Below are 24,733 nucleotides of genomic sequence, written 5' to 3' on the forward strand. Positions count from 1 at the left end.
GTTGAAGATTTATTTAGTCAAAGCTCATTTAGTAAAAGAAGACTTGAAGAGTCCCAGGTCTAGAATTACATGTACCTATTTATACAGCAATGTTCTTTCCCAAAAGTGTTATGCCAGAATTTATTTTAATATTTTACCATGAGAAATTTTACTGAAATTATTAAAACTATAATCAGGCCTCAAAAGTTTCAGGACAAATTAACTGCAGCATACATGGTAAGCGAATAAAACAAAAATCTAAAAGAGAAGTCATCTCATTTGGTCATAAAATGTAAACTTGTGTGACAAAGATAAATTAGTGATTGACCATTGTAAGCTAATTTTAATAGTCTTGAAATACGATTATGCCAAAATCCTTATACCTTCTTAGTGGTGGCATTTGCTTGGATCACACCACCTGCCAAGACTTGCCATGGCAGAACTTTCCTTCTGGATCCATCAGTGCTTCCTTTGAGAAGGGAAGATGGCATCTGGCATCATTCCGATTGGGGGTTCTAGTGTCCATGTCACCTTGGAATAGCATATTCAACTTTCTTCTGTCAGCCAGCTCTCTGTCATCTTTGTATTTGATTGCAAGCCCGGGCTTTTCAGGTGGAAAAACTTATCTTGAATTTCCTTAGATTCTGAGGAGCACACGGTAATCTAATTCATAGTGTATTCACTTTTATTTTACAGATGGCCTTTGAAAAATTAACACCTAGTATTATTTTTAAAGGTATGGTGTTCTTCGACTTCTTCATTGAAGAAGTTTGGGTTGTTTTTTTTTCTTATCACTAGGTTGCATGTTTTCCTAATACAACCAAGTTCCAGTATAGCATTTGCTATAACTTTGCTGAGTAAACACTTATTAGAATCCAGCAATTAAAATACTCTGTTCCTTTATTTATTTTAGATGTTTGCTTTTTACCACCAAATGACATACAATTTGTGTGTGTGTGTGTGTGTGTGTGTGTGTGTGTGTGTGTGTGTGTGTGTGTGTGTGTGTGTGTCTTGAGATTGATTTAGAGGAAAGGTTATAACTGTATTTTTTGGTACAAGATATGGTTTAAGAAGAAAAAATATTGACAATATTCAAAACTTCCAGCATTCTGACCAGTGTTTAAAAACTCCACAAAGAAGACTGTAGGAGAATTTTAGTCCAGCAACATGGCTGCTCTGATCACATCCAAATACTTTCTAGGCCTGCATAATCTAGCTGGAATGCAGACATGCCTTTAGTGCACACCCTTAATCCAAAGCAATGATGTCTAATTGAGGGGCAGACAAAGTGATTATTCAGAGAAAGATTTGACAGAATAAGTCAGAGATAGGATATGCCCAATTCTCAGGGGAAAAGGTATTTACGCATACCACCATCACCATCACATCACCATCAGCAGCAGGAGGAGAGAGAGAGAGAGAGAGAGAGAGAGAGAGAGAGAGAGAGAGAGAGAGAGAGAGAGAGAGAGAGAGAGAGAGATATTGATTCAGTTTGTCAGTGAAGTGGGAGTTGCATCAGTTGGGAGTCAGTGCAGTGAGTGCAGTGCAGTGGAGTTGAGCTCCTTAGTGAGTTCATGCAGTTCAGTGCAGATCAGTGGAGGCAGTTGAAGCCAGAGCATAAGAAGGAGCCAGAAGATTAGAACAAATTGCCAGAGTTAATGTGAAGCCAAGCATAGCAATTCAGTGAAAGCTCAGAGAAGCCAGATTGAATCAATCAGCTTAGAGAGAAGTTTGAGCTAGAATGGCTGAGTTAAACCAGCCAGTCAGAGTTCAGAAAGAACTAGCAAGGGTGAGTTTATTCAGCAGTAAGCCTCTGAGATAGGAATTACGTCTAGCGAAGAATAAAGATTACTTTTACAGGAGACCATTGTTTTTTGTTTTTTTGTTTTTTGTTTTGTTTTGTTTGTTTGTTTGTTTTAACAAAACCAGGAGGTATATATTCTACGTTTCAGATTTCAGAGTCAAACTCTCATTCTGTGAACATCAGGCAACAGTCACTGCCAGGTTCCTTCCCATAGCTTGTTTTCAAGTAGGTTTTCAACATTCTCCTCAGCTTATCCTTCAAATGTTACTGCTTTTCTTAAACCTCTGAGAGCTTTCTGAAATTTCTAAAACTTGCCTAAGTTTTTACACACATATACACACAGAGACTTTATGTTCTAGTGAATGGTGAAGTGTGTGTGTGTGTGTGTGTGTGTGTGTGTGTGTGTGTGTGTGTGTGTGTGTGTGTGTGTGTGTGTGGGGGTGTGGCCAGAGGCCACAGAGGCCAGAGGTATCTACCTAAATATTTCCCCATTGTACCTTTTGAGACAATATCTCTCATTGAACCTGAGATAAAAAATGGCTATCCTGAATAGCTATTGAGCTCCAGGAATTTATTTCTCCATCTCCTAAGAACTGTAAACACAAATGCATGTCACTAGGTCAGGATTTTTTTTTTAAATAGGGATTTGGTGATTGAACTCAGGCCATCCTGCTCATACAGCAAGAATACTCTTCACAGAGAAATCTCCTCTAAACCTTTGTAGTTTTCATCCTATTTTGTTTTCTTGTCTTCTAGTAGCTACTGATTTCTGGCCTTATTTTTTCTGATCACCTGGCCTACTTGTGTGCTCTCTTCTCTAGTTTTCTTAAAACTCTGGCTCTTACAGGTTCTATGTTGCTTCCATGAAATTCCATATTGCTGTGATCTCATAACACCTTGCAGACACAACCCTGTTCTGTTTATTTGTTGATTCATAGGTCTCTATCAGCAGGGACTTTGTATAAAGTGGTAACCTTAAATGGGGGTTGAGACTTATATGTGACAGATGCTGACACTATACTGTCAAGCAAAATGTTATTCTACTTTGAAAGGCACTGACAGGTCAAGTTTTGGAATCAATCGTTTGAAGGTCTATTGTCTATCAGAGCTTTTAGCATAGAGAGAATAAAGAGCCTTGATATTGACCTTTTTCCATCTAGCTTTGTAATTGTTGTTGTGTTGCCTAGTAACTGTCACATTACTCCAAAACCTAATATTAACTTGAAGTAGATCAGGAATGGGAATTGTAGATATACAACTCTCAGCATTGCTATTATTTCAGGTTTCTGTCAACATAGCAGGGTGTTAGGATACAGAACATATAATGCAGAGTATTTCTTGACATTTCTGATTCAATATAAATAAAAGAGCTAACACGGAGATACTTTGGTTAATAATAACAGAAATGTAGTTGTAATAAAAGCCTTGAAGCATACTTCTCTTATCTTTTAATCTAAATAACTCTTCCTTAGAGGAAGAACAAACAAAACCCCACATTATATACTATTTTTTTCTGCTTTAAAAGCCATTCACAAGAACATAGAAATATGGCATTAATTTTTTTTAGTAGAACAATGCTATAATCATCTTAATGGTCCTTATTATGGTGCTTTTCAAAGTTCAGGCAATGCTTTGCAGAGGATTGTTCAGAAAGAAGCCAAGAGCTCCCCACACTTTTCAAGGAAAACGAACCACACTGACACATTAATTACTCTGTCAACACCATTCATTAAACTCTCTTCTCCTCTAGGCACTGCTGAAGTAATTATTAACAAGCCAAGAATAATTTGGCCAAACTAGGGTATATATCAATTTAGTACTCATATTGCTAGTGATGTGAAAAGACTATGTATAGAGAATTTACATGAAAATCCATATGCTTTTAAGAACATTTTCATGTTATTTCATGAGGAAAACACACCTTTATCTCTATCAACAGAAAACATACAGGGAGTCTACATGGGGCTTTGAAATTTTTTGTGATTACATGATAGTACACTAGCCATACCTAAATGAAACCAGGCCCACCTCTACTTATGTCCATCACTGTACCCCAGTGCTCAGTCTAGAGCTGACCCCATTGGATGTCTCCATCCTTCTTCTCCTTTTGATGAAATCTCCTTTAAAGTTAGTGAAAGGGTGAGGAACAAATACTTTTGACATTTAGAGAGAGAAAGGCTACTTTGGAAACTTGCAAAAAATGTATAAACATTTTCCCCCCTGGGAAAATGGTAAGCACATGAGCTGGCGAGTATATTAATCAGCATCACCTAACTATTCCACACTTTGTGTCTATGACATTGGAATTTTACTCATAAAATATATGCAATTACAATTTGTGAATTAAAAAATACAGATACCACAACAATTATCAACCAACCCCCCCCCAGATCTCCCAGGACTAAACCATCAATCAAGGGGGACACATGGGGGGACCCATGGCTCCAGCTACATATTTGTCAGAGGATGGCCTTATGGGGCGTGAATGGGATGAGAGACCCTTGGTCCTGTGAAGGCTCGATGCCCCAGTGTAGGGGAATGTGAGGGCAGAGAGGCAGGAGTGGGTGAGTGTGAGAACACCCTCATAGAAGTAGGGAGAAGGGGATGGAATGGGGGGTTTCCTGTGGGAGGGGAGAGGAGGGGAGGAACTGGGAAAATGATAACATTTGAAATGTAAATAAAGAAAAATAACGAACAAAAAATTCATTGTAGAATTTCATTGTTTCCTTCATTAGGTTTACTACCAGACATTTTATTTTTTGAAAGATATTGGCTTTTCATTTGATTCTAGGAATTTAGAAACATCCCTCATTTCCTCACTGATCCATGCATCATGAAGTCCCGTCCTTTACTCTCTACACGTTTGTGTGTGTCCTGTAGGTGGTCTCACTCATCACTTTCAGCTTAGCTGTATTCCACTGCTGTCGGATGTCATCCAAGAAACTGTTCTGAATTTTCTTACATTTGTTGAGACTTGTTTTGTGTCAAGATATTTTCTAGATAGAAATATTTTAAATAATACAATTCCATGGGCTAGTGAGAAGAATGTATATTCTGCAATGTTTGACTGGAACATTGCAGAAGTTTGTTAAATCCATTTGCTCTATCATGTAACTAAAAATTGCTATTTCTGTGTTGGTGATTCATCTGGATTACCTATCTGTGAGAGTGAGGTATGGTTGCCACTCATTGTTCCTGGGTTGCAACAATCTATATCTTTAAATACAGAAGTGTTCAGTGCATATGTAAAATTAAAATTGTACCATTGACTTCATTTTTTTGACTAATTTTACTTTGAAATCTGTCCTGTTGGATATTGGTATTTCTATGCCTGCCTATTTTCTAGTTACATTTGCTTGGGTAGTTTTCATTCCTTTCTTTCTAAGGCTATATGTTCTTCTTTTCCAGAGAGATAAATTTCTTGTAGGCAAGAAATAGATAAGTCCAGTTTTAGCATTTATCACCCTTGTCTATGCATTTTGATTAGAGAAATAAGACCATAGTATCCAGAGTTACTGTTGAGGGATGTATATGAGTTTAGTTGTTTTTATAATCCTCACACAGTCCTAATCTGCACTGGTTATTTCTTGTCTTAGAGTTGCTTCCTTCTCCTTGAGACCTGATGTCTCTATTCTCTTCAGTGAATAGAATCCCTTCGCATACTTTCTACAGAGATGGATTCATGGTCGTGGACTACTTTTAATTTGTGTTCATTATAGCAAATTTTGTACTTTGTGAAGTGTGACTTTACTCAGCTGTGTAATCTGAGTGGGCAGTATGGTGTGATTTAAGATATTATCACTAAGGGTATGGATGGATGGAAATAAGCAGATGGAGTCTATCATGAGGGAAAAATGGAGAAGAGAAAAGTAAATAAAGGGGAGACAAAAAAGGCAAAGCAAGTATTTAGGGCTGCTTCATTGAAAAATAGGATGAAAATAAAGGGAGGTATCAAGGCAGTTAGACAACCTAAGACCATTTCAGCACTTGGAGGATGAGGCAAGGAGGCCTCTAACTTCATGCCCACTCCTGTTCTTTGGGAAAACCTATTCAGAAGCATAAAGAAAGTAACCAGACAGTGGAAGAAAGCAAAGTTGATCCACTAAGTTTTGAAATTGGGTATTAAACAAGAGAAAACTAAAAGTGAAGAAAAGGAATTGTTTGTTGGTGCAACATCTTTGCTCATCTCTTGCTCAGGCATGGGCACAAGCATCCCTTGTAGAGTCCTTTGTGTAGGTAAAGTGTTGGATACATGTGATACATTTTACTCTGTGTCTCTGCTTGGACTTTCATCTCTTCCAAAATGCACGATTACAATTTAAAAGGTTTTCTCTCTAGCTAGTGATATTCTGGAGGCTCGGCATATATTCCAGTGGCTTTTGAAGTGGGTGTCCATAGTGATCCATGACAGGAGGAATAGTTAGCCCTAGGGTCACTCAGTTGTCAACTCTGTGATAATGGGGTCTTTGAAAAATGGCTTCTTTAGCAATAAGTCTTATGACACTGCACAAGGCTGACACGGAAGAAAATCAATCAACAACCACCTCCCCCTGTGATGTCTGTAAACCACAATGGTAAACAGCATAGCAAGCTATCCTCAAAGGTGCAAGAGTAGTATTTATATCTACTATTAGATATAAATAGTGGTAACCAACAGCTCTCTAATTGGACTTATAGTTCACTCAAAAGGAGGAAATTCATGCCTAGGACTGTAAACCTAGCCAATTGTCAATGGATGATGAGCACATGAAATCTAGAGAAGAACCAACTACTGGCTCATCCTTAAACTAGGATAATTTTAACTGCATCATCAACTTAGTCTTATACCTACTAATAAGTATAGTTCTTGTCTCTCATCAAAGAAGCTTCTTGCAGCAGACAGAAACTATTACAGAAAATTAAAACCAGTCAAAATGTAGGGAACACTGGTCCATGGGATGCCCGGCCCCAAATGATACATCTACTTGCTTTACTCAAGGTTAAAGGAACATCATGGAAGAGAGGAAGAAACTATTGAAAGGGGTCAGAATGTCTGCTGGTAGGCTGTGTCGTTAATATATGACAGTGATGCCACATCCATAGCATCTTGACATTCTGATTGTCTGAACAAGATCTGCATAATGATACTACCAGTTGACATATATGTGAACACACAGACAAACACACACACACACACACACACACACACAAAACAACAACAATAATAGTAATTATGTAAGTAGGCAGTAAGTTTGAGAGAGAGGGCGCCTATGAAAGGATCATTGGAGAAAGGATAAAGACATGGAAATGATATGCATAAGATATACATATATGAAAATTTTAAATTGTGAAGCTGGGAAGCCAAAGAAACCCTCTTAGGTTGCAAGTATAAAAGAAGCAGCTAGAAGCAGAAACTTTTAACTTACTGAAGCAGAAAGCCCATAGAAGCGTCACTTCAATTTCTCACGACATCCTTGACTGTGTATTTAGGTCAGTGTCATCCCAGAGATGCTACTCACAGCCAGGACATCACCATGGCAATGGATTTCATGGGAAGTCATTGAGATCACAAATAAAGAAGCACACCATGGTCTCGGTATTCTCTCTCAACTGCTAGGGGATTGTCTTAGGGAGATAAACTTAAGTCTCATGCCTCTCAGAGCCCTCATAACCAGTCACAGGAAAGCCGGGCAGAACACCGATGACTAATCCTGGCCTAGACAGTTAACAGCAGGATTGTGTCACTGCCCAAATGGTGGCATATGTCATTGCTTACGGTCAATGACCCTTATTGCTTGAGAAGATGGCTGTAGGCTGAACTCTGATACATAAGCACTTATCAAGAAGTGATTCACTTGAATATTGTGCTTGTCATACACAGGGGATTTGAGTGTGGTAGGGAAGGAATGTTTAACACACACACTGGAACAGATCCACACACAAAGCTCTCTGGACACTCTTGTTATATATAGGCAGCTGATTGAAAGGCTTGTTCTAAGAACTACTCTGATTCCCAAACGTTAGATAACACACTTATGTACTTGTGTATCTCAACCACCTGCCAGAGCTCCGTACTACCTTCATCAGGGTCAAGTGACATGCAGGGTTCCCATAATGCTGTAATTGAAGTGTATTTGGGGAAGGGAGTGCTGTAATCCCACTCTAACTTGGTGAGTGGATGGAGCACTGGCTGTGAGCACTTGTGCAATGATGCTAAGTGGATGGGTATACGAGGATATGAGCTCGGAGAGTCTGGATATAGAAATCACATCGCAAAGCTGCCTCTGATGGAGAGGCTCATGTCTGTATCAGCATGCTGTGAAGTTTTGACTTACAATGACTTCAATGTTTCAAAAGTTTTCTTCCAGAAAGCCAGCTTCCTTAAACAATAAAACTTCCCAGTTTTCAATAAAAATCAATTTCAAATGTTGACAGAATTAGATGTGACATCATGAGGTTCAAAGCAAACCCTCAAATAAATGCACTATTTTGTCTCCTTGTTCATGGAGCAAGTTCACATCTACTTCAGGTCTTCCTTGGAGGGAGTAAGGAGTCCAAAAATCCCTAAAATAAAGGAAAATATATGTTTTCTAAAAATGACAATATGTATTTTTAAGTACTAGTACATAGGTAAAAATCTAAGTTACATATATATATATATATATATATATATATATATATATATATATATATATAAAATATATAATATAATGTTATATTCTTTATTATATAACATATAATATAATGTTACATTATAAATAAATTATATATAATATGTTATATTATATAATATATATGTATATATATTGATAAAGAGAACTATAATGGTTATCAAGTAGAGCTATGATAATGAAATGGATCTAAAAAACTTTGCTAGAACAAGATTTGACAAAACATTAGGGGCAATCATTTAAAGACTAGTATTTCATAGAATATTTTTTACTTTTAGCTGAATATAATTTTTACTTTTGCTTTAGAAGTACATCCTTTTTCAGTATAATGTAAGCCATTATAAACTTTGGTTGTCTTTAAATGTGTTAATAAAAATAACTAGAATTTATATATAGTATACATAATGTGACAATAAAATGTTCTTGACCTATTTCAGAGTACAGATGATTCTGATATATCTGTGATTTCCCAGAACAAGAAATGTTTTGACAATGATATTGTTTGTTCTAAAAGTGTTTTGATATCAGTTGGAGACACTGAAATCTACCTCAATGATGCTCCTTACAAGCAGGTAGGTGAATTCTTTCTTTTGTGATAATTATGTCTTCCACTAATGACCCAAAGAACAGATTAGACCTGGTTCGGATAGATCTAGATTTTTTTGTTGTTTTGTGTGGTTTTGTATGAACTTGTCTTCATATTTCAATCATCTCTATGATCTCTCCTTCCTATAAGCAGCATTCTGGCCTTGGGAATCAACATCTGTTAGGTGCGTTCCTTCAGTAGCCCCTTGTTCGTCTTCCTGATACCCCGACTAAAGCTCCATCTTTACACCCCACCCACGGCAGCAACAGTGGCTTTCCCCATGTGGAAATCTGACTTTTCAGGTCTCTTGGGCTTCAGAGCTTTCTTCTTTCCATTGTCCTGCTAGGCTCTTACTGATTTGACTCTAGTCCTCCTTTCCACCTTACCTCTTGTGACCTTCTTTCAAGCCCATATCCCAGGAGTGGAATCTTTTCAGTTATTTCACATTTTAGGTTCATTTTGTTCTCATTTGTACCTTTAGAAAAAGTGATTTATGAAGTCCTTTTCTCACTTAACTTATTCTGTACAGTATGTCCTATCTCCAGGAAACTTTTCGGGCTGCTCTCCCAAACTGTGATAGATCATCATCAGTCCTTAGTCAAATTCGTTGTGTTTATCGGTCTTCCCAGTGTGTCTATGAGCAGTGTGTGAAGATCCTTGTCTCTTTAAGTTATTGTTGTATCCTTGGAGTTTGGCTAATTAGAAGATGTAATCAATTTTATTCATTCACCTACTTATTTATCAATCCATCCACAATGTCCGGGGCACACTGAAACTTGTGCTCAATTTTTAGGCTGGAATAGTGAAAAGACACTGCTTGTCTTGAAGTTACATGCTCAAGGATTCCTCACGAAGAATAGAACGGGAAAATGTTATGTGCTGCTGGGCCAGAGTGTACATAAGCTTTTATAAGGACTCCTAGTAGGGGAAACACTAAAGCAGAGGTTTTCAACCTTCCTAGTGCTATGTTATGTTCTAACGCCTCCTATGCTCCCTAATGGTCTTTAATACAGTTATGGTGAACCCTAACCATACAATTATTTAATTACTGCTTTATTAGTATATTTTCTACTGCTATGATTCATATTGTAATTAACTGATATATAGGATATCTCACACGCAACCCTCAAAGGGGTTGCGACCCACAGGTTGAGAACCACTGCACTCAAACAGCGCTGCGTTAAGAGCAGATTTGCAGCACAGGTTTGGAGTCAATGAGAACTGATTTAGGACCCCCACCTACTTGCCGTATCACTCTAGCAACCTCTCAAGCTTCTGCTTCCCCCCCAGGATGACTCCAAACCCCCGTTCTTCAGGTCTACAAAGACTGTAATGGAAGTACGTACGCAATAATGAATCTTAAGATCTGATCACCTCTTCCTTCCACCGTCTCTTTTATTTTTATTTTTTACATAGGGACATAACCTGAAGTAAATCCTGGCAGAAGAGACGGATTAACCAGATGAAGAGGAAGTAGGTTAGCATTGGCAGGGAAATGAGCTCACTCAAAGGAGAGAAGATAAAATGTCATGGTTTATAGTCGCAATTGGTTCAAGTTCGAAGTCCCTGGGATGGTAGAGCACGGGTGTGGCAGAGACTCTGGTAGGCGTGTCCCTAGCAGATGAGAACATGGAAGGTATGGGAAGCAAAAGTGATTGTCAAGGGCTTTAGGCTCAGACTGGAAGCTCACAGATGGCCCAAGTCATACGAGCTTCATTTTAAAGGCAATGAATTTGGACTTGGGACTTTTGAAGTGACAGTGGTCTTTTAGAGGTCACCATTTCAAACAGAAGTCCCAGAAACTCCCAGAAACACCATTTTCCTAAGTTTCCTTTGAAATACTTTTTCATGAAAGCCACTTGGAACATTTGCTATAAGTGCCAGGTTCTGTGTTCTGCCTCAGGTGCTGGGGTGCCTGAGGGTGAACTGTCATGGCTGGTTGAGAGAAGCCATGAAACCTCTCTGCTAAAAATGAGTTCCTGTTCTAAACAAAAGACTGCACCTTTTCATTTTGGACAGGCCTTTTAATTTGTATTATCTGTTCAGCCTCTGGATTGCTTTTTGGTAAAATTTTGCTACTTTGGTGTTTAATAGTAAAGAAATTCTATACTGCAGTTAGAGAGCCTCTATACTAAAACACATCTTGAATGTCAGGTAGAAACATTGAGAGTAACCACACAGTGATCAAATGAGACCAAACACCTTCTGCATCTTTGAAAAAGTAATTACAGGTGTTCTGTCTGGCCATTAGATGGATATTCATCTATAGGTAAAGGTCTCTCTGTGAACAAGGTTGCTTTTTCAAAAGGGAAGAAGTTGGTAAATGCTTATATAAGGACAGTTTGGCACATTTCTGAAGTGATAATTGCAGTTTGATGGAACTCATGGCCTCCAAATTTCACTAGTACGCCAGTGTTGATGAATCTCCTTTATTTAGATTCTGAGGAATGAAGTAAGATTAAAAAAAGTCACAAGAATAGTTTGATCTCAAGTTCCCAGCTAAAATGTCTTTCTGGGAGATTGTAAGTGACAATATAGGAAGTGCCACTTACTTCATAACTAATGGGTTGCTCATCCAGGGAAATGAATAAACAACTCATTTTTATGTAAATGCACAATTATAATTCAATCAGGTATGCAAATTATAAATCAATCAGGCATGCAAATTAAAACTCTTCTATAAATTCACCTAAGCTGTCCTCCCAAATGTTTTAATTATCTCCATTTCTGACTTATTCTTCAAGCAATGCTTAGTTTGTTTGAAGTGCTGTCCTTCTAAAGCACGGATTTCTATTTCCGACAACTCATTCCAGACTCTTTAAAAAGAAGTGTTAGCTGATAACTTGGAAAGTAAGGAGTGCAATCACTTCTTTTGATTAGGAAGGGCATCCTTGTGGCAAGATGCCTTACCTAAGGAAAGAAGCATTTTGCATCTAATGGCAAATAGAGAAGGTGTGCTTTTGATTCGGAACAACTGATTTAAAACCAGACTGCTGGGATGGAGAGAGATGATACAGACAAGTCAGGAAACAAAACAGAACAAAACAAAGCAAAACACCTGCTGGAAAGTAAAATGAAGATAAAAGGTGATGTCACGAAATGGCGATATAGGTACTTATCAGGCTATACAAATTATGGAGTCTCCACAAATGAAAATGTAGGGTCCTTGGGGAAAAATTCATTTTCCTTGTGGTTTCTTTCTTTAAATTTATCTACTTATTTTATGTATATGAGTATACTGTAACTCTCTTTACATACACCAGAAGAGGGCATTGGATCCCATTACAGGTACAGATGGTTGTGAGCTAACATGGGTTGTTGGGAATTGAACACAACTCCTGGAAGAACAGACAATGCTCTTAACCACTGAGCCATCTCTCCCCTCTTGATTTTTTGGTCAGGGTGTTTTTCTAACCATTTGATATGTGTTTTATTGGACACACATCCCTTCATGGTGAGTGCAGAGCTTCCTAGTGTGGACAGCCGAATCCTGTCACTCTTCATACTTGGTTCCCATGTTCAACCTAACCTTGTCCTGGCTCAGTTCTGTGGATGCTGTATAGCAGTAGTCCCCAAGCAGAGGCTGTAAAGCAAGAAGCTGAAAACCAGTGCTGAGAAGTGGGAGTTGCAAGATGAAGAATGCAGTGGTGTCAGGGTGCCATGGCACAGGTGCATCATCTCTACTCCATTAGACTTGGCTCACAACTCACAGATTCAAAATTAAACTTTAATACCCCGCCATTTCCATTCAAAAAGATGGAAATGGCAGAGCATTAAAATTCAAAGTGTGGACCCAGTAAATCAGTATATTTGGGACTAAGAGATCTTGTGTGGCCTTGTGACGGAGGAACCATTTGAGTCAAGAAGGGAATAAGGCAATTATGCCACACTCTGGGACTATAATACCTAGCAGGGGGGATACCAAGTGTATAGCTATGAGGTGGTTCAGATGATACCATGACTATTGCAGCCAATAAGAGTAGAAGATTGGGCACTAGAAGAATTTGAGACTAGGTAAAGTCAGCTAACAATATGGAATGGTTATATCTGTTGTATATGGTATAAATATAATATTAGTATAGGAGGTAGAAAACACTATATATATATATATATATATATATATATATATATATATATATATGAAGTTTATTTCACCTGTTGTTTGAAGTGTTCACGTAAGCATCATTCTCTTATGGTATTCTCCTACTATACATTATTATATTTAGAGAAGAAAGTTGGATGAAGAACTTTATATCTGTTTCCATTTTTTTATTTTGGCTGGGAATAAATCAGTTTTCCTATTATTAATACAACTATGTATTTTCAAGATCATCATATGAGCTCAATTCAAGGCCATAGCCATGGTTACAGGTACTCTGGTATCTCAATGTACTGCCTGTCTAATCCCTTTTACCCTTTGTAAATTTGTAAATTATTTTCTTTGAGCTTCCAAACTATAGGCTATTACTTCCCTGTTCAAACCTTTATTTCTTATAATTTGAGTTGTCATGTAATCAGAGCTTCTGCCCTTTACTGCTTTTTCATTTAGACCTGACCATATCTTGGGTTTGTCTTCTTCAAACGTTTGTTTCTTTGTTTAACCCATCACTTTTGTTCCTATGTCATCTTTTCTTCTTTCTCCATTCTCATCACAGTTTTCTGGTCTCATACATAAAAGAAAATATTTTCCATTTATAATATTATTGTAACCTGTGGGATGGGTGTACCACTATTCTATCTATTCTATCTATCTATCTATCTATCTATCTATCTATCTATCTATCTATCTATCTATCTATCTACTTACCTATCTATTTAGTTATCAAACCATTTCATTTAGAAATTCCCACTGGACTTTTAAAGCATTGTATCTTGCCAAATGTAAATAGTTCTGTATCTCATTCAAAGGTGTGATAACATTAGAAGGCTGCTTTTAGGCTCTAGTTAAGTCCTGAGAATCATAGCAAAGGTAACTTTTTTCTTTTGAAGGGAAGAACATGAATTTTTCATCGTCAACTTCTCATATCCATTGTTCCCTCATATTCTCCATGTCTATTCTCTCCTTTTCTTCCCTTCATTGTCCCCAGATTATCTTTTACTTTTCCCATGGTCTCTTTTCGAGCCCAGCTTCTACTTTTTATACAAATACCAATATAATATATTTCTTATTTAAAACATTGGATTTGTATTAGAGAATTTAAAAAAAAAACCACAGCAAGCAATTATGTTTGATATATACTTACTGGAAAGCAGTAATATATTCCCTCCTTTGGTTAGACATAGTGACATTTACACTAAGACATTTTATCTTTTTGGAAGAAGCGATCAGGGTTTTTCCTGGAAAGCAAACCTGAGTACCAGCTCTGGAAGGCGGGGTTCTACATAGTAATATACTTCCCAGAGGAAGATATCACCATTCTGTGGGATGAGAAGACAACCATCCACATCAAAGTTGGGCCACAGTGGAAGGTAGGCCAACCTACTCCCTAAGTGGGATGCTGTGAATGAAACTGTGTTTGAAGAAAAGAAAGATTAAACAAATTGTTAGGCAAATATGGTTTTAAAGGATTTCTTGGATTCTTTTCGTAAACTCTAGAGAGCTATGTTTGCACTAAGTTATGTTTTCAAAAATTACCAATAACACCCCATGTGAAAGACTTCAGAGACCGGAGTATACTCACACAACTGGTATAACATACAAGTGGCAGAACTCTTAGCAGTGTAAAGGGATACTCTATTGATTAATGTAAGTCAATCTTACTTAGCTCTTTTCTGCTTTAACATCATAGTGTTTGTTGTTGCTTTGTTCATCTCCTTTCTTTCTCTTCCCTTGAGTTTGGCTATATGATTTTTTTTTTTTTTTGGTAAAAGAGATTCACTTGTTATGATAACCTGTTTTCTCCATTATGTTTCACACTGTAGGATTTAAAATATAAGTTGACATATAGTAAAATTGTAGTAGTAAATAACTAGTCGTAACTAACTAGTAGTAAGATATTTTAAAATTACCTTATGGCTCTATGGGTTTGGAAAAATGTATAGAGTCTTTACCTAATACTGTAGTTTGTTACAAAACAAGTCTATCAATACCCACAGCTGCTTACTTATTGTGAACTCTTACCTGTCTCCACAATCAGGAAAAATACCATTATACTTCCATTGCTATTGTCCACTGTTTTCCTTCCCCAAATATTATATAAGTGGAATTGTTTGGTAATTCTGGAGATCTTCCATCTTTGATCTGGTAAAATAAATATAAAATTCATTTATTTTGTAAATTAATGTTTTTTCTTTATGATATTATTGCAAACTGTGGTATAGGTATACCACAGTTGATTTGCTTGTGGCTGAAGTCATAATTGACCTTAATATATATAATTTCTAAGACACGGGTCTCATGCACTGTCAGTTTTTTTGGAAAACATGTTATTTTAAGGGACTGAATTCCAGCTGTTTGTCTTATAGAGAGATTTCAAGGAACATCAATTCAAGGTTTCAAGAATGATTTCCATAATTATTGGAATACCATCCGTTCAAAAAGTTTTAGAGAACCCTGCCTCTAAAAGATAAAAATTACAGTATTATGAAAAAAGCCACTGGTTGGTGCTGATATAAGTAGTTCCTGTGGCCAAGACGTTCCTCTTTTTACAACCTATAGTGACTTCAGTTAGCTTTATTGTTTCAACAATATTTATTCAAAATTATTTATGCTTAAAATACTATATATGATATATAATCATATATATATGTGTATAAATGTACTTCAGTATATATTTTTCTACTTACATTGTTAGAGATATCAATACCAAGATGTTTCAGTAAGTATGGACAGCTAATACTTGGAGGTTGGTAAAATATTGAGGCTATTAAATATTATAAACATAATTGAATTGGTATGGACTCATTTTCTTAAAACATTTATTTCAAGTTATTTCTATAAAAGTTCTTTCTATCTCTTAAATATTTCAAGTTCTAATGTATCTTAAGTCTTAGAATAAATATAAAATATTTCATTACAATTTTATTACTTCAGAACAAGCTGGCAGGATTGTGTGGTAACTTTGACAAATGTACTTCCAATGACATGACGACATCTAATAACATTGAAGTGCGAAATGCTCAGGTGTTTGGAGATAGCTGGGCCTTAGGACAGGTAAGTTACATATATGGGATTTAGAAAAAAAACATATTCATCAGAAGAATCTGAGGAGTAAAATTGCTTAGGTTATCTTTTAAACTTTTTATGGATTCTTTGTGAGTTTCACATCCTGCATCCAAATCCCACTCATCTTCCTGTCCCTCCACATTTATCCTTCATCCTTGCAACTTCCTGTACCCTAGAAAAGAAACACACCCCTCCAAACAAACAGAAAACTAAACCTATCAAAGAAACATCTCTCTCTGGGAGGTATGATGTAGTACAGTGTGTCCCACAGTATACCCTTTGGTTCACACTTCTTTACTTGCGTGTTCATCACAATAAGTCACTGATCTAATTCAATGCCTCTGGCTTCTGCTACACCATCCATACTGGGTCCTCTGGATCCTCACAGGGACACCTCTTGGATATTCTGTTGTTGCTCTGTGTCATGGAGGTCCTGCAGTTTTGATGCTGCAGGACCAGCCACTTCACATGCTCCAGCAGGATATAGATGCAGTCGATGATGGGGAAGAACAACTCAAAGCCACAGATCTAGGCCTGGGTGGTAGCTGAGGTATCCCGCCTGCCAGCTTCCCTGTGTCCACTGCCACCAGGGCCAGCTCACCTGTTTTAATCACACAAAGGGTAGGACCAGCTCTTCCACAGTGCCCAGGCAAGAGGCTGGTTTAGATTATTTTTTAACATGATGTTTTTATAATAATTTATAGGTGATGGAGTTTCATCTTTACTTTTTATATAATTCTTGCAACAACTTTATTTTTGCAAAAGTTGTCTTCACATTACAGATGAAAAGATTATGGCTCAAGGATGTTCAGTGATTTGTCTAATACAAATTATGTGTCCAGAGAATTAACAAAGGTGACATTTAGACTTATACCTTCTCTCATAGTTTTCAAGCATAGAAAAATACTTTCTGCTCTAAATTAATTCAGTAGATTTTCTTTAATATACTGTTTTTCATGATTATATAGGCACAGAATATGAATATGACATTCTCTTGCATTGAGGAATTTTAATGTCTCAGTTACTAGGTGGTATAGAAAATTACCAATAAAACATATGGAACTAGATGGTTGTTTAAGTATATATGCACACCACGTAGTCATTTTAAGAATTCAAGGGAGGTTTAAGAATTCAAGGAACAAATACTCTGGAGATAAAGTCTTTAAGGTCTACACGATCTGAGAAGATAAAGTTCATAACAGTGATTTTTCGACCTCCCTAACACTGTGAGCCTTTAATTCAGTTCCTCATGTTGTGGTGACTCTCCACCATACACTTTTTTTGTTGTTGTTGTTGCTACTTCATAACTGTAATTTTACTATTACACATTGTAATGTCATTCAGGCTATCTGATATGCGAACTGTGTGTGGGTTGTGACCCACAGGTTGAGAACCACTGTTTATAGGAAATAGAACAGAGGAAAAGTAACTCACCTAGCAGATGTGAACAGGAGTGGAGAGAATATAGAACAAAATGAATGTCATAGGTCTCATATGGTTATAACACAGGGTTAGAAACAGAGAATGGCTGAAGCACTAAGCATGGGTCTTGGAGAGAGCAGATGCATGAGGCTCCTATGGTACAGTCAGGGAAGCTGTTAGGGGAGGTTAAAAGTGTAACAAAACTTGAGAATATTAAAAATGGAATTTCCCAGTATTTATTGAAGGCCTTCATTGAGAAGGATGCATTTGAAAGGCTTATTCTGTCTGGCATCAGAAATATCAGTTGGAGTTCTTTCCAAGGCAAGGCAAATAGGAGGTATATATGTACAGGGATGGGGGATGGGATACAGTAGAAATAAATGTAGTCCATTTAGAAACTATTGTCTTTTTTGATAATCACTTTTGAGAAAGCTCTGACTGAAAGATATTTAGCAGAAAACAACTAGTTTTGAAATACAGTAAATCAACTTGGTATATAAATAGACTTAGCATATAGCAGCATAAAGCAGCATATTCTGGCTGTTCAAGTGAGGACATCTGTATCAATTGAGGGGACTAGGGGTTTTGAGGCAAAATTTTGCAAAGTAAAGTAGGAGCAGAAGGTTGGAGAGGAAGAGCCAGTGTAGTACAGTTTAAGAAAGCCAACAGAAAACATTGGTACTGAATCCACATCAGAAGAGACACTTAAGACAGACTGGGGTCTGCAGCCCTATAGGAAAAACAACAATATGAACTAACTAGTACCCCCAGAGCTTGTGTCTCTAGTCACATATGTAGCAGAGGATTTCCTGGTTGGCCATCAGTGGGAGGAGAGGCCCTTGGTCTTGCAAAGATTCTAGGCCCCAGTATAGGGGAATGCCAGGGCCAGGAAGTGGGAGTGGGTAGGTTGGGGAGCAGGGGGAGGGGAGAGGGTATAGGGGATTTTTGGAGAGGAAACTAGGAAAGGGGATAACATTTGAAATGTAAATGAAGAAAACATCTAATAAAAAATTGAAAAAAAGACAGACTGAAAGCTAAGAGAGTGACTTCAGACTGTGAAACTGCCTCTGTGTTTAGTGTTGAGCAAATTGTTGATGGGTGTTCTCAGGGAAGTTCTGGAAAGGCATGTTAGAGACATTAGAGGTCAAATTTCAGAGTTTATAGCAATTAAGTTTCTGGAGATTGTAGAAATCTGTACATCCATCCAATACCTCTGAAGGTGGTCTATACCATGAAGTGGTCTATACATATAATACCCCAGAAGACGGTCTGGGTCTGTACATCCAATGCCTCAGAAGGTGGTCTGTGTAGATAAAAATTAACAAAATGAGACATTAAAGAGAGACATTCATGCTCATAGAAATTTTTGTGAAAAATGTTATAGATGTGAAAAATTCAAAATGATCAATTTTCCTCTGTAATATCACTCTCTTTAATACTTGCTTCTCAGAGGTGATTTATGTCATCAATATATAACCTATATGGCTGAGAACAGGCAGTAGGTGAAAATGTCTAAAAGGACGAAACTATTCTAGGTGCTCCTGTCGTTGAGGGAGTCAGGCTGGGTCCTTCGACTCCAGAGATTATCCCTTTCAAATCTTGTCTTCTTCTGATTTCCAACAGTGTGAAGATCTTGTGGAGACGCTGAAGCCCTGCGAGGCACACCAAAACAAATTTCCCTATGCCAAGAGAGAATGTTCCATTTTGTACAGTGATGTTTTTGCTCCTTGTCGCAACGTGGTAAATGAGGGCTTTTTACTAAATTCTCAACTATAGAGACCTGCTGCTTCGTATCCTGGGCTGAGTGGGATGCGTTCGGCAACTCCTGTTTCTCAGGTGTCCTACCATCATCGTTAGGGGACCTTGGTTGTTGTTCTTTTTTTTCTTTATAAGCAACACATTTAGTCGAATTCCTTTCTTCCTTATCCCATCTTATCTAACAGTGTCGTCCATCTGCAAATGATCATTGTAGTTCATTCTAGTTGATGAAATACAATAGGCCCACAACGTTTTGTAAATATTTGTAAATTATAAAGGGATTAGATGTTTATCTGCCATCAGAGAGCATTTCAAGTGGGTGTTCTATATAAGTATTTTAACAGGATCCCTGGTGGCATATTTAAAACAGTACTAGGAGCTATTCAAACAGCAGAACTTAAGTGTCTAACCTCTCCTCACATGATAATTCTGGGTCCTGGTAGAAATTGTGAAAGTAATTTAATACAGTTTTTTCTTCTCTCATATAATACATCCTGACCACAGCCTCCCCTTCCTTCACTCCTCCCAGCTCTCCACCAAACCCCTCTCCTCCAAATCTGCCCCACCTGTTGTTTCCCTTCATAAGAGAGCAGCCCTCCCAATGATATTAACAAAGTGTAGTGTAAAAAGATGCAATAAGACTAGGTACAAACCCTCATATCCAAGCTGGACAAGGCAACCCAGTAGGGGGGAAAGAGTCTTGAGAGCCAGCAAAAGGCATCCGATTCCCACTATTAGGAGTCTCACAAGTACCCTTAAGGCCAAGCAACACCCCATGTTGCATGTCCCCTGTTTTCTCAAAGGAGGCACGTCTACAGTTTTTGAGCTGTATGACAGGTCTGCTGTTTATTTTTCTAAAAAACTGTTTTTACTTGAAAGAACAAATAATAGAAACATTATAGTCATCGAGACAAGACTATTTGGCAGGCATTTTCTTGAGGAGAGGAGACCCACTCCGTGGCTTCATCTGATGGAAAATACCCAATGGCATTTGTGGTCCTTAAAATTATTTAAACGTTTTGAGGTGAAAAATATAATTTTGCAAAACTTGGCCCATAACTGGACTGAAAAGTTTTGTGATACCTTTCTGAAAATGCAGTTGGTGATATAAGTGTGGCCTATTGCTTTTGCATGTAATTAAATGCATTAACATTTAGAAGATCTGTGTACACCACCCAGTTTTCAAATAATCAAGAGTAATGCTATGGAATGATATAGGAGCGAAAGATTATTTCGAAGGTAAATTCAACCTAAAGAGTTTAGGCCAGTGAAGTACAGGGTCCTTTGGTGTGGTTGCAGACATCAAACTAAACATTGCCTTTATGGGTATCAATGTGGTGGTTGTTAAAAATTAAAATGAGAACTGCCATGTAACCCAACCACACCACCTCTGGCTATTATGAAGCATCTATATCTCATCACAGAGTTACTTTCACATCCACGTTTATTCATGCTGTACTCACCAAGGAAGTGCATGCATAATGAAAGTGTGGTACACAGACACATTGAGTTTTATGCAGCTGTAAAGAACAATGAAAGTAGATGGAGCTGTATTGTATTAAACACAGACCCAGGGAGGAAAAAAAATAACAAGAACACATCTACAGATCCTAGCCTATAATGTATACATGTTTATATATAAACAGATATAAAAGGATGAAGCCTAAAATATAGAAAAGAAAACAAGAAGGTAATTAATAGTCAGGGAGAAAGGCTAGAGACTGAGAAAAGGACACCTGGGATAAAAGAAATAGTTTGTGCCCTGGGGGTTGTGAGGGCGATCAGAGAAAGTAGGGATGGGGCAGTGAAGAAAATGGGGAAAAGGAGAATACCAAAACGGTGTTCCAAACTGATACAATATTACTTAATGCACTATAGTCTACTTTTAAAAATAATAAAAGAAGAAAGCCACAGTTTTTGGAAATAGCATAAAAGAATATCATCACTGTTACCCCTCCCCCCAAAGATATTAAGCACTATTGGCTTTCTAATTATACATACATGGAGACTATTATTCATTTTGTACAAAAGCAAGCCACAGCAAACATAGTACAGCCATAGTAGATGGCAAAGCAGTTGAATGTTCTGCAAGATGTTGAAGCACTGCACTCTTCTTGCTGACTTACTTTGCTCAATTGAGAAGTAATTTCTGTTAGCATGTAACAGGTTTATAAATTTTATTTTAAATACCTGTAAGCGTTGATGTGATATCTCTGTTATAATACCAAGAACTTTTAGGAATTTTAAGGGAATCCAAGACTGCTTGCTACATTGAGAGAACATGGATAGGCTAGAATCCAGTTTATTGAAGGGCCCCCTTTTTGAGATTTTAATGCTTCTTAGGGAAGCAGTTCCTTGATAGACAATATGGTGTTCATTCCGGACCAGAGCTACGGAGTTTTAAGGGTCCTCTCCCTGCTGCTGCTTGAGAAATCAACCCATTCATTGGCACACAACCTAAAACACCAATTACTGACACAAAACTTCTTCTTTTGTGACACACTGTAGACTAATTTCATCAGTGATTTAACAAGGGCAATGCCAAGCAACTGCTTAGGTGGAGATAAAGGAAGCCGCCTGTAGCCACTCACACACCACCAGCATATTGCCATTTAGGAGATTAAGAAAGAAAAGAAAAGCATTGAGCATTTAGGAACACAGTGAGCTCCTTTACTGCACGGGGACTATGCCAACAATAATTCAATGCAGCCGTGCGCTTTCAAAATCTGCCCTAGATGCCAAAAGCGATCTGTTATTGTTGTTTTGCTAGTTCTTTGAGGTGGCATTTTCTGAGTAACTCCATTTTCTTTGGCAACACAGTAGGTCGAGACAATAAGGACGATGTAGGTGGCGGTATTATGCTGATGACAGCCTTGGTGAGAATTGTGTGCAGTTACTCTTCTCTCAGAGAAGTTTGAATTCAGTCACACTTGGTGCACTCGGTGCTTATTGAAATCATAATCTCTTTCTTTTTATTTGCAGATTGACGTTACCTCTTTTGCCAAAAACTGCCATGAAGACACGTGTAACTGTAACCTGGGCGGGGACTGTGAATGCCTATGTACCAGTGTGGCCGCATATGCTTACAAATGCTGCCAGGAAGGGGTGCCCGTTCACTGGAGGTCACCCACTGTCTGTGGTGGGTACCTTGCCTAGGACATCACTAAGGGGACAGTTTTAAAGAAGATCCAAATTAATTGCTATTTTCCTGGGGAGTAATGCCATGAAACTCAGGGAACTATAATTAGTTTTATTTGTCTAAATTTCAGTCTTTTGACAATCACAAATTATCATATGTCAAAGAGAAAAGAACGTTTCAAGTTTTCTGTTGTGTTTGACTGCTGTTCCTGCAACTTATGAAATATAAATTATGTACCATCCTCACGGAAATTGTCCATGATTCCAATCTTCTTATGCCTGTGAGGTTTCATCCTTCTGATAATAAGGAGAAACTTTTCAAAACTCATCTCGATTTCCTTTCAGATTTGACTCCTTAATCATTTTGTTTACTTATGTGGGTGGTTAGTCATCTGAAGAACAGGTTATAATTTGGACAGTTTCTGTGATTGGCTTCTAAATTGCCAAGCATCTGTCTTCCTTTAAAATAATGTCATGAAACTTACTTCATTAAACACGTCATCTCAAAAGGTACCCTTTGATCAAGACCTCCTTGGGTACACTTGTATCTTGGCACCTGAGCAGCCAAGACGGGAGATCACAGTGAGTTTAAAGCTGGCCTAGGGTGTAAGTGGGACTGTTTTAAAAACATCAGCTACAACACATGCATACACACACACACACACACACACACATGCACGCATGTGTATACTCTCTCTCACACACACACAATCGCCTTTGCTCGTAGGAAGTTTCTAAGTAATGATGTCACCCTCCATTACTTTATGTAGTTAAGAAATGCATGTCCCTGTGTTGCACATACTAAGATAAGTAATATTTAATTGATATGCAATTTAATATCTACTTTTCTTTTTTTAGCCCTTGACTGTGAATATTATAATCAAGGTATGTGATACTTTAATGAATATTACTGCAGTATTATATTTTTCAGACGAAACTTTATGGACAAATTATACTGTGAATAAAATACAAACAGTCCAGGAATTGAATGACAAATTTAGAAAAGCTTTTCCTTCTACAATTGATCTAATTTTCTGAGGACTGGTGTTAAAATTTATTTTCTAAAAATAAGTGTGTAATTCAGGTAATTTGTTCTTAGAGGGTCTTCCAAGAATACTTTTGCATTGACACAAATAAATGAGCAATTAAATTAACTTTTAAACATAATTTTAAAATATTAAAGTATAGCAAAGACACAGCATATTTAAAACAGAGTCATGGAAATGGAGAAAAGCATGATGCCTCACAGAGAAGTTGAGGAGGAAGATTAATAAGAAAAGGACAGATATTGATCAAAGAATAGAAAGATTTACTCTGATAGACTCAATTCTGGTGATCAATACACATTCTTACACATGACTGTGAACCTTGCTCATCTCAACCTTTACTGTCTATGGTGAGAACACGTAAAATCCTTTCTTCTAGCTATTCAGTTGTTAGCCAAAAGTAAAAATACAACTTTAATTACTTATGACCGTGTGATTGAAGATAAAGGATGTTAGGCTGAATAAAGTAATTCAGGCAGAATGAAATTCTATTTGCGTCCATCACATGTGTTATTTGAAACAGACTCACAGGAGTGGAGAAAAAAAACTGATGTTTAGTAGAAGTTACGGAGGAGGATTCGCAAGGAGAGGACTGATGCTGATCAAAGACTAGAAAGTTTTACTTTGATTGAATAGATCCTGGTGATCATTAAACATCAGTATGGCTACACATAAATTTTATTATATTGTCGAAAACAAAATAAAGGTGATAACATGGGAAATGCACTTTACTATTGTTGTAAAATACTCACATATTGTCAAACTGGAAACTTAACACAATGGCGATCCAAGCCTTGTGCTTCGGCGAAGCATCTGAGTGGGCGTTTTACACAGATGTGGAAAGAGGGGAATGAGGACCACAGTCAAAACGTCAGAAGGCAGCAGATGCAGGGCTTCTGTTTTCTCAAGTGATACAATGAGAAAGACACGGTGACTGAAGCCTAGTTCAGACAAGTGAACCTGTCTGGACAGGTGATATCTTGTCAGTGCCTGGGGAACTCCTGACTGTGATAGAGGATGCAGGAGTAGAGTGATGGTTGTAGGAACCCAGGGCCAGCAACCCTTCTAAGCTAGGGAGGTAGCTAATGGCTAAGATTATATAATGAAACCTTGGTAACTTCAAAGACGTGGAGGTGATTAAGAAATAAACCCATTAAAAAATGGGGTACAGAGCTAAATAAAGAA

At 37.6% G+C, this 24,733-nt stretch overlaps 1 protein-coding gene across 1 annotated transcript in view; it reads left to right on the forward strand.

The window, feature by feature from the left end:
- The window catches only part of Otogl (otogelin like), a 140,098-nt gene that overhangs the window by 63,917 nt on the left and 51,448 nt on the right, over positions 1-24,733 (forward strand). Inside the window, exons 25-30 of the mRNA XM_021204277.1 lie at positions 8,871-9,005; positions 14,339-14,488; positions 16,053-16,172; positions 19,230-19,346; positions 22,347-22,503; positions 23,361-23,387. Of these exons, the coding sequence (XP_021059936.1) occupies positions 8,871-9,005; positions 14,339-14,488; positions 16,053-16,172; positions 19,230-19,346; positions 22,347-22,503; positions 23,361-23,387 (706 nt within the window). The remainder of the gene's footprint in view (positions 1-8,870; positions 9,006-14,338; positions 14,489-16,052; positions 16,173-19,229; positions 19,347-22,346; positions 22,504-23,360; positions 23,388-24,733) is intronic.

The sequence above is a fragment of the Mus pahari genome, chromosome 9 (genome assembly GCF_900095145.1).
Source record: "Mus pahari chromosome 9, PAHARI_EIJ_v1.1, whole genome shotgun sequence".
NCBI classification, from domain to species: domain Eukaryota; kingdom Metazoa; phylum Chordata; class Mammalia; order Rodentia; family Muridae; genus Mus; species Mus pahari.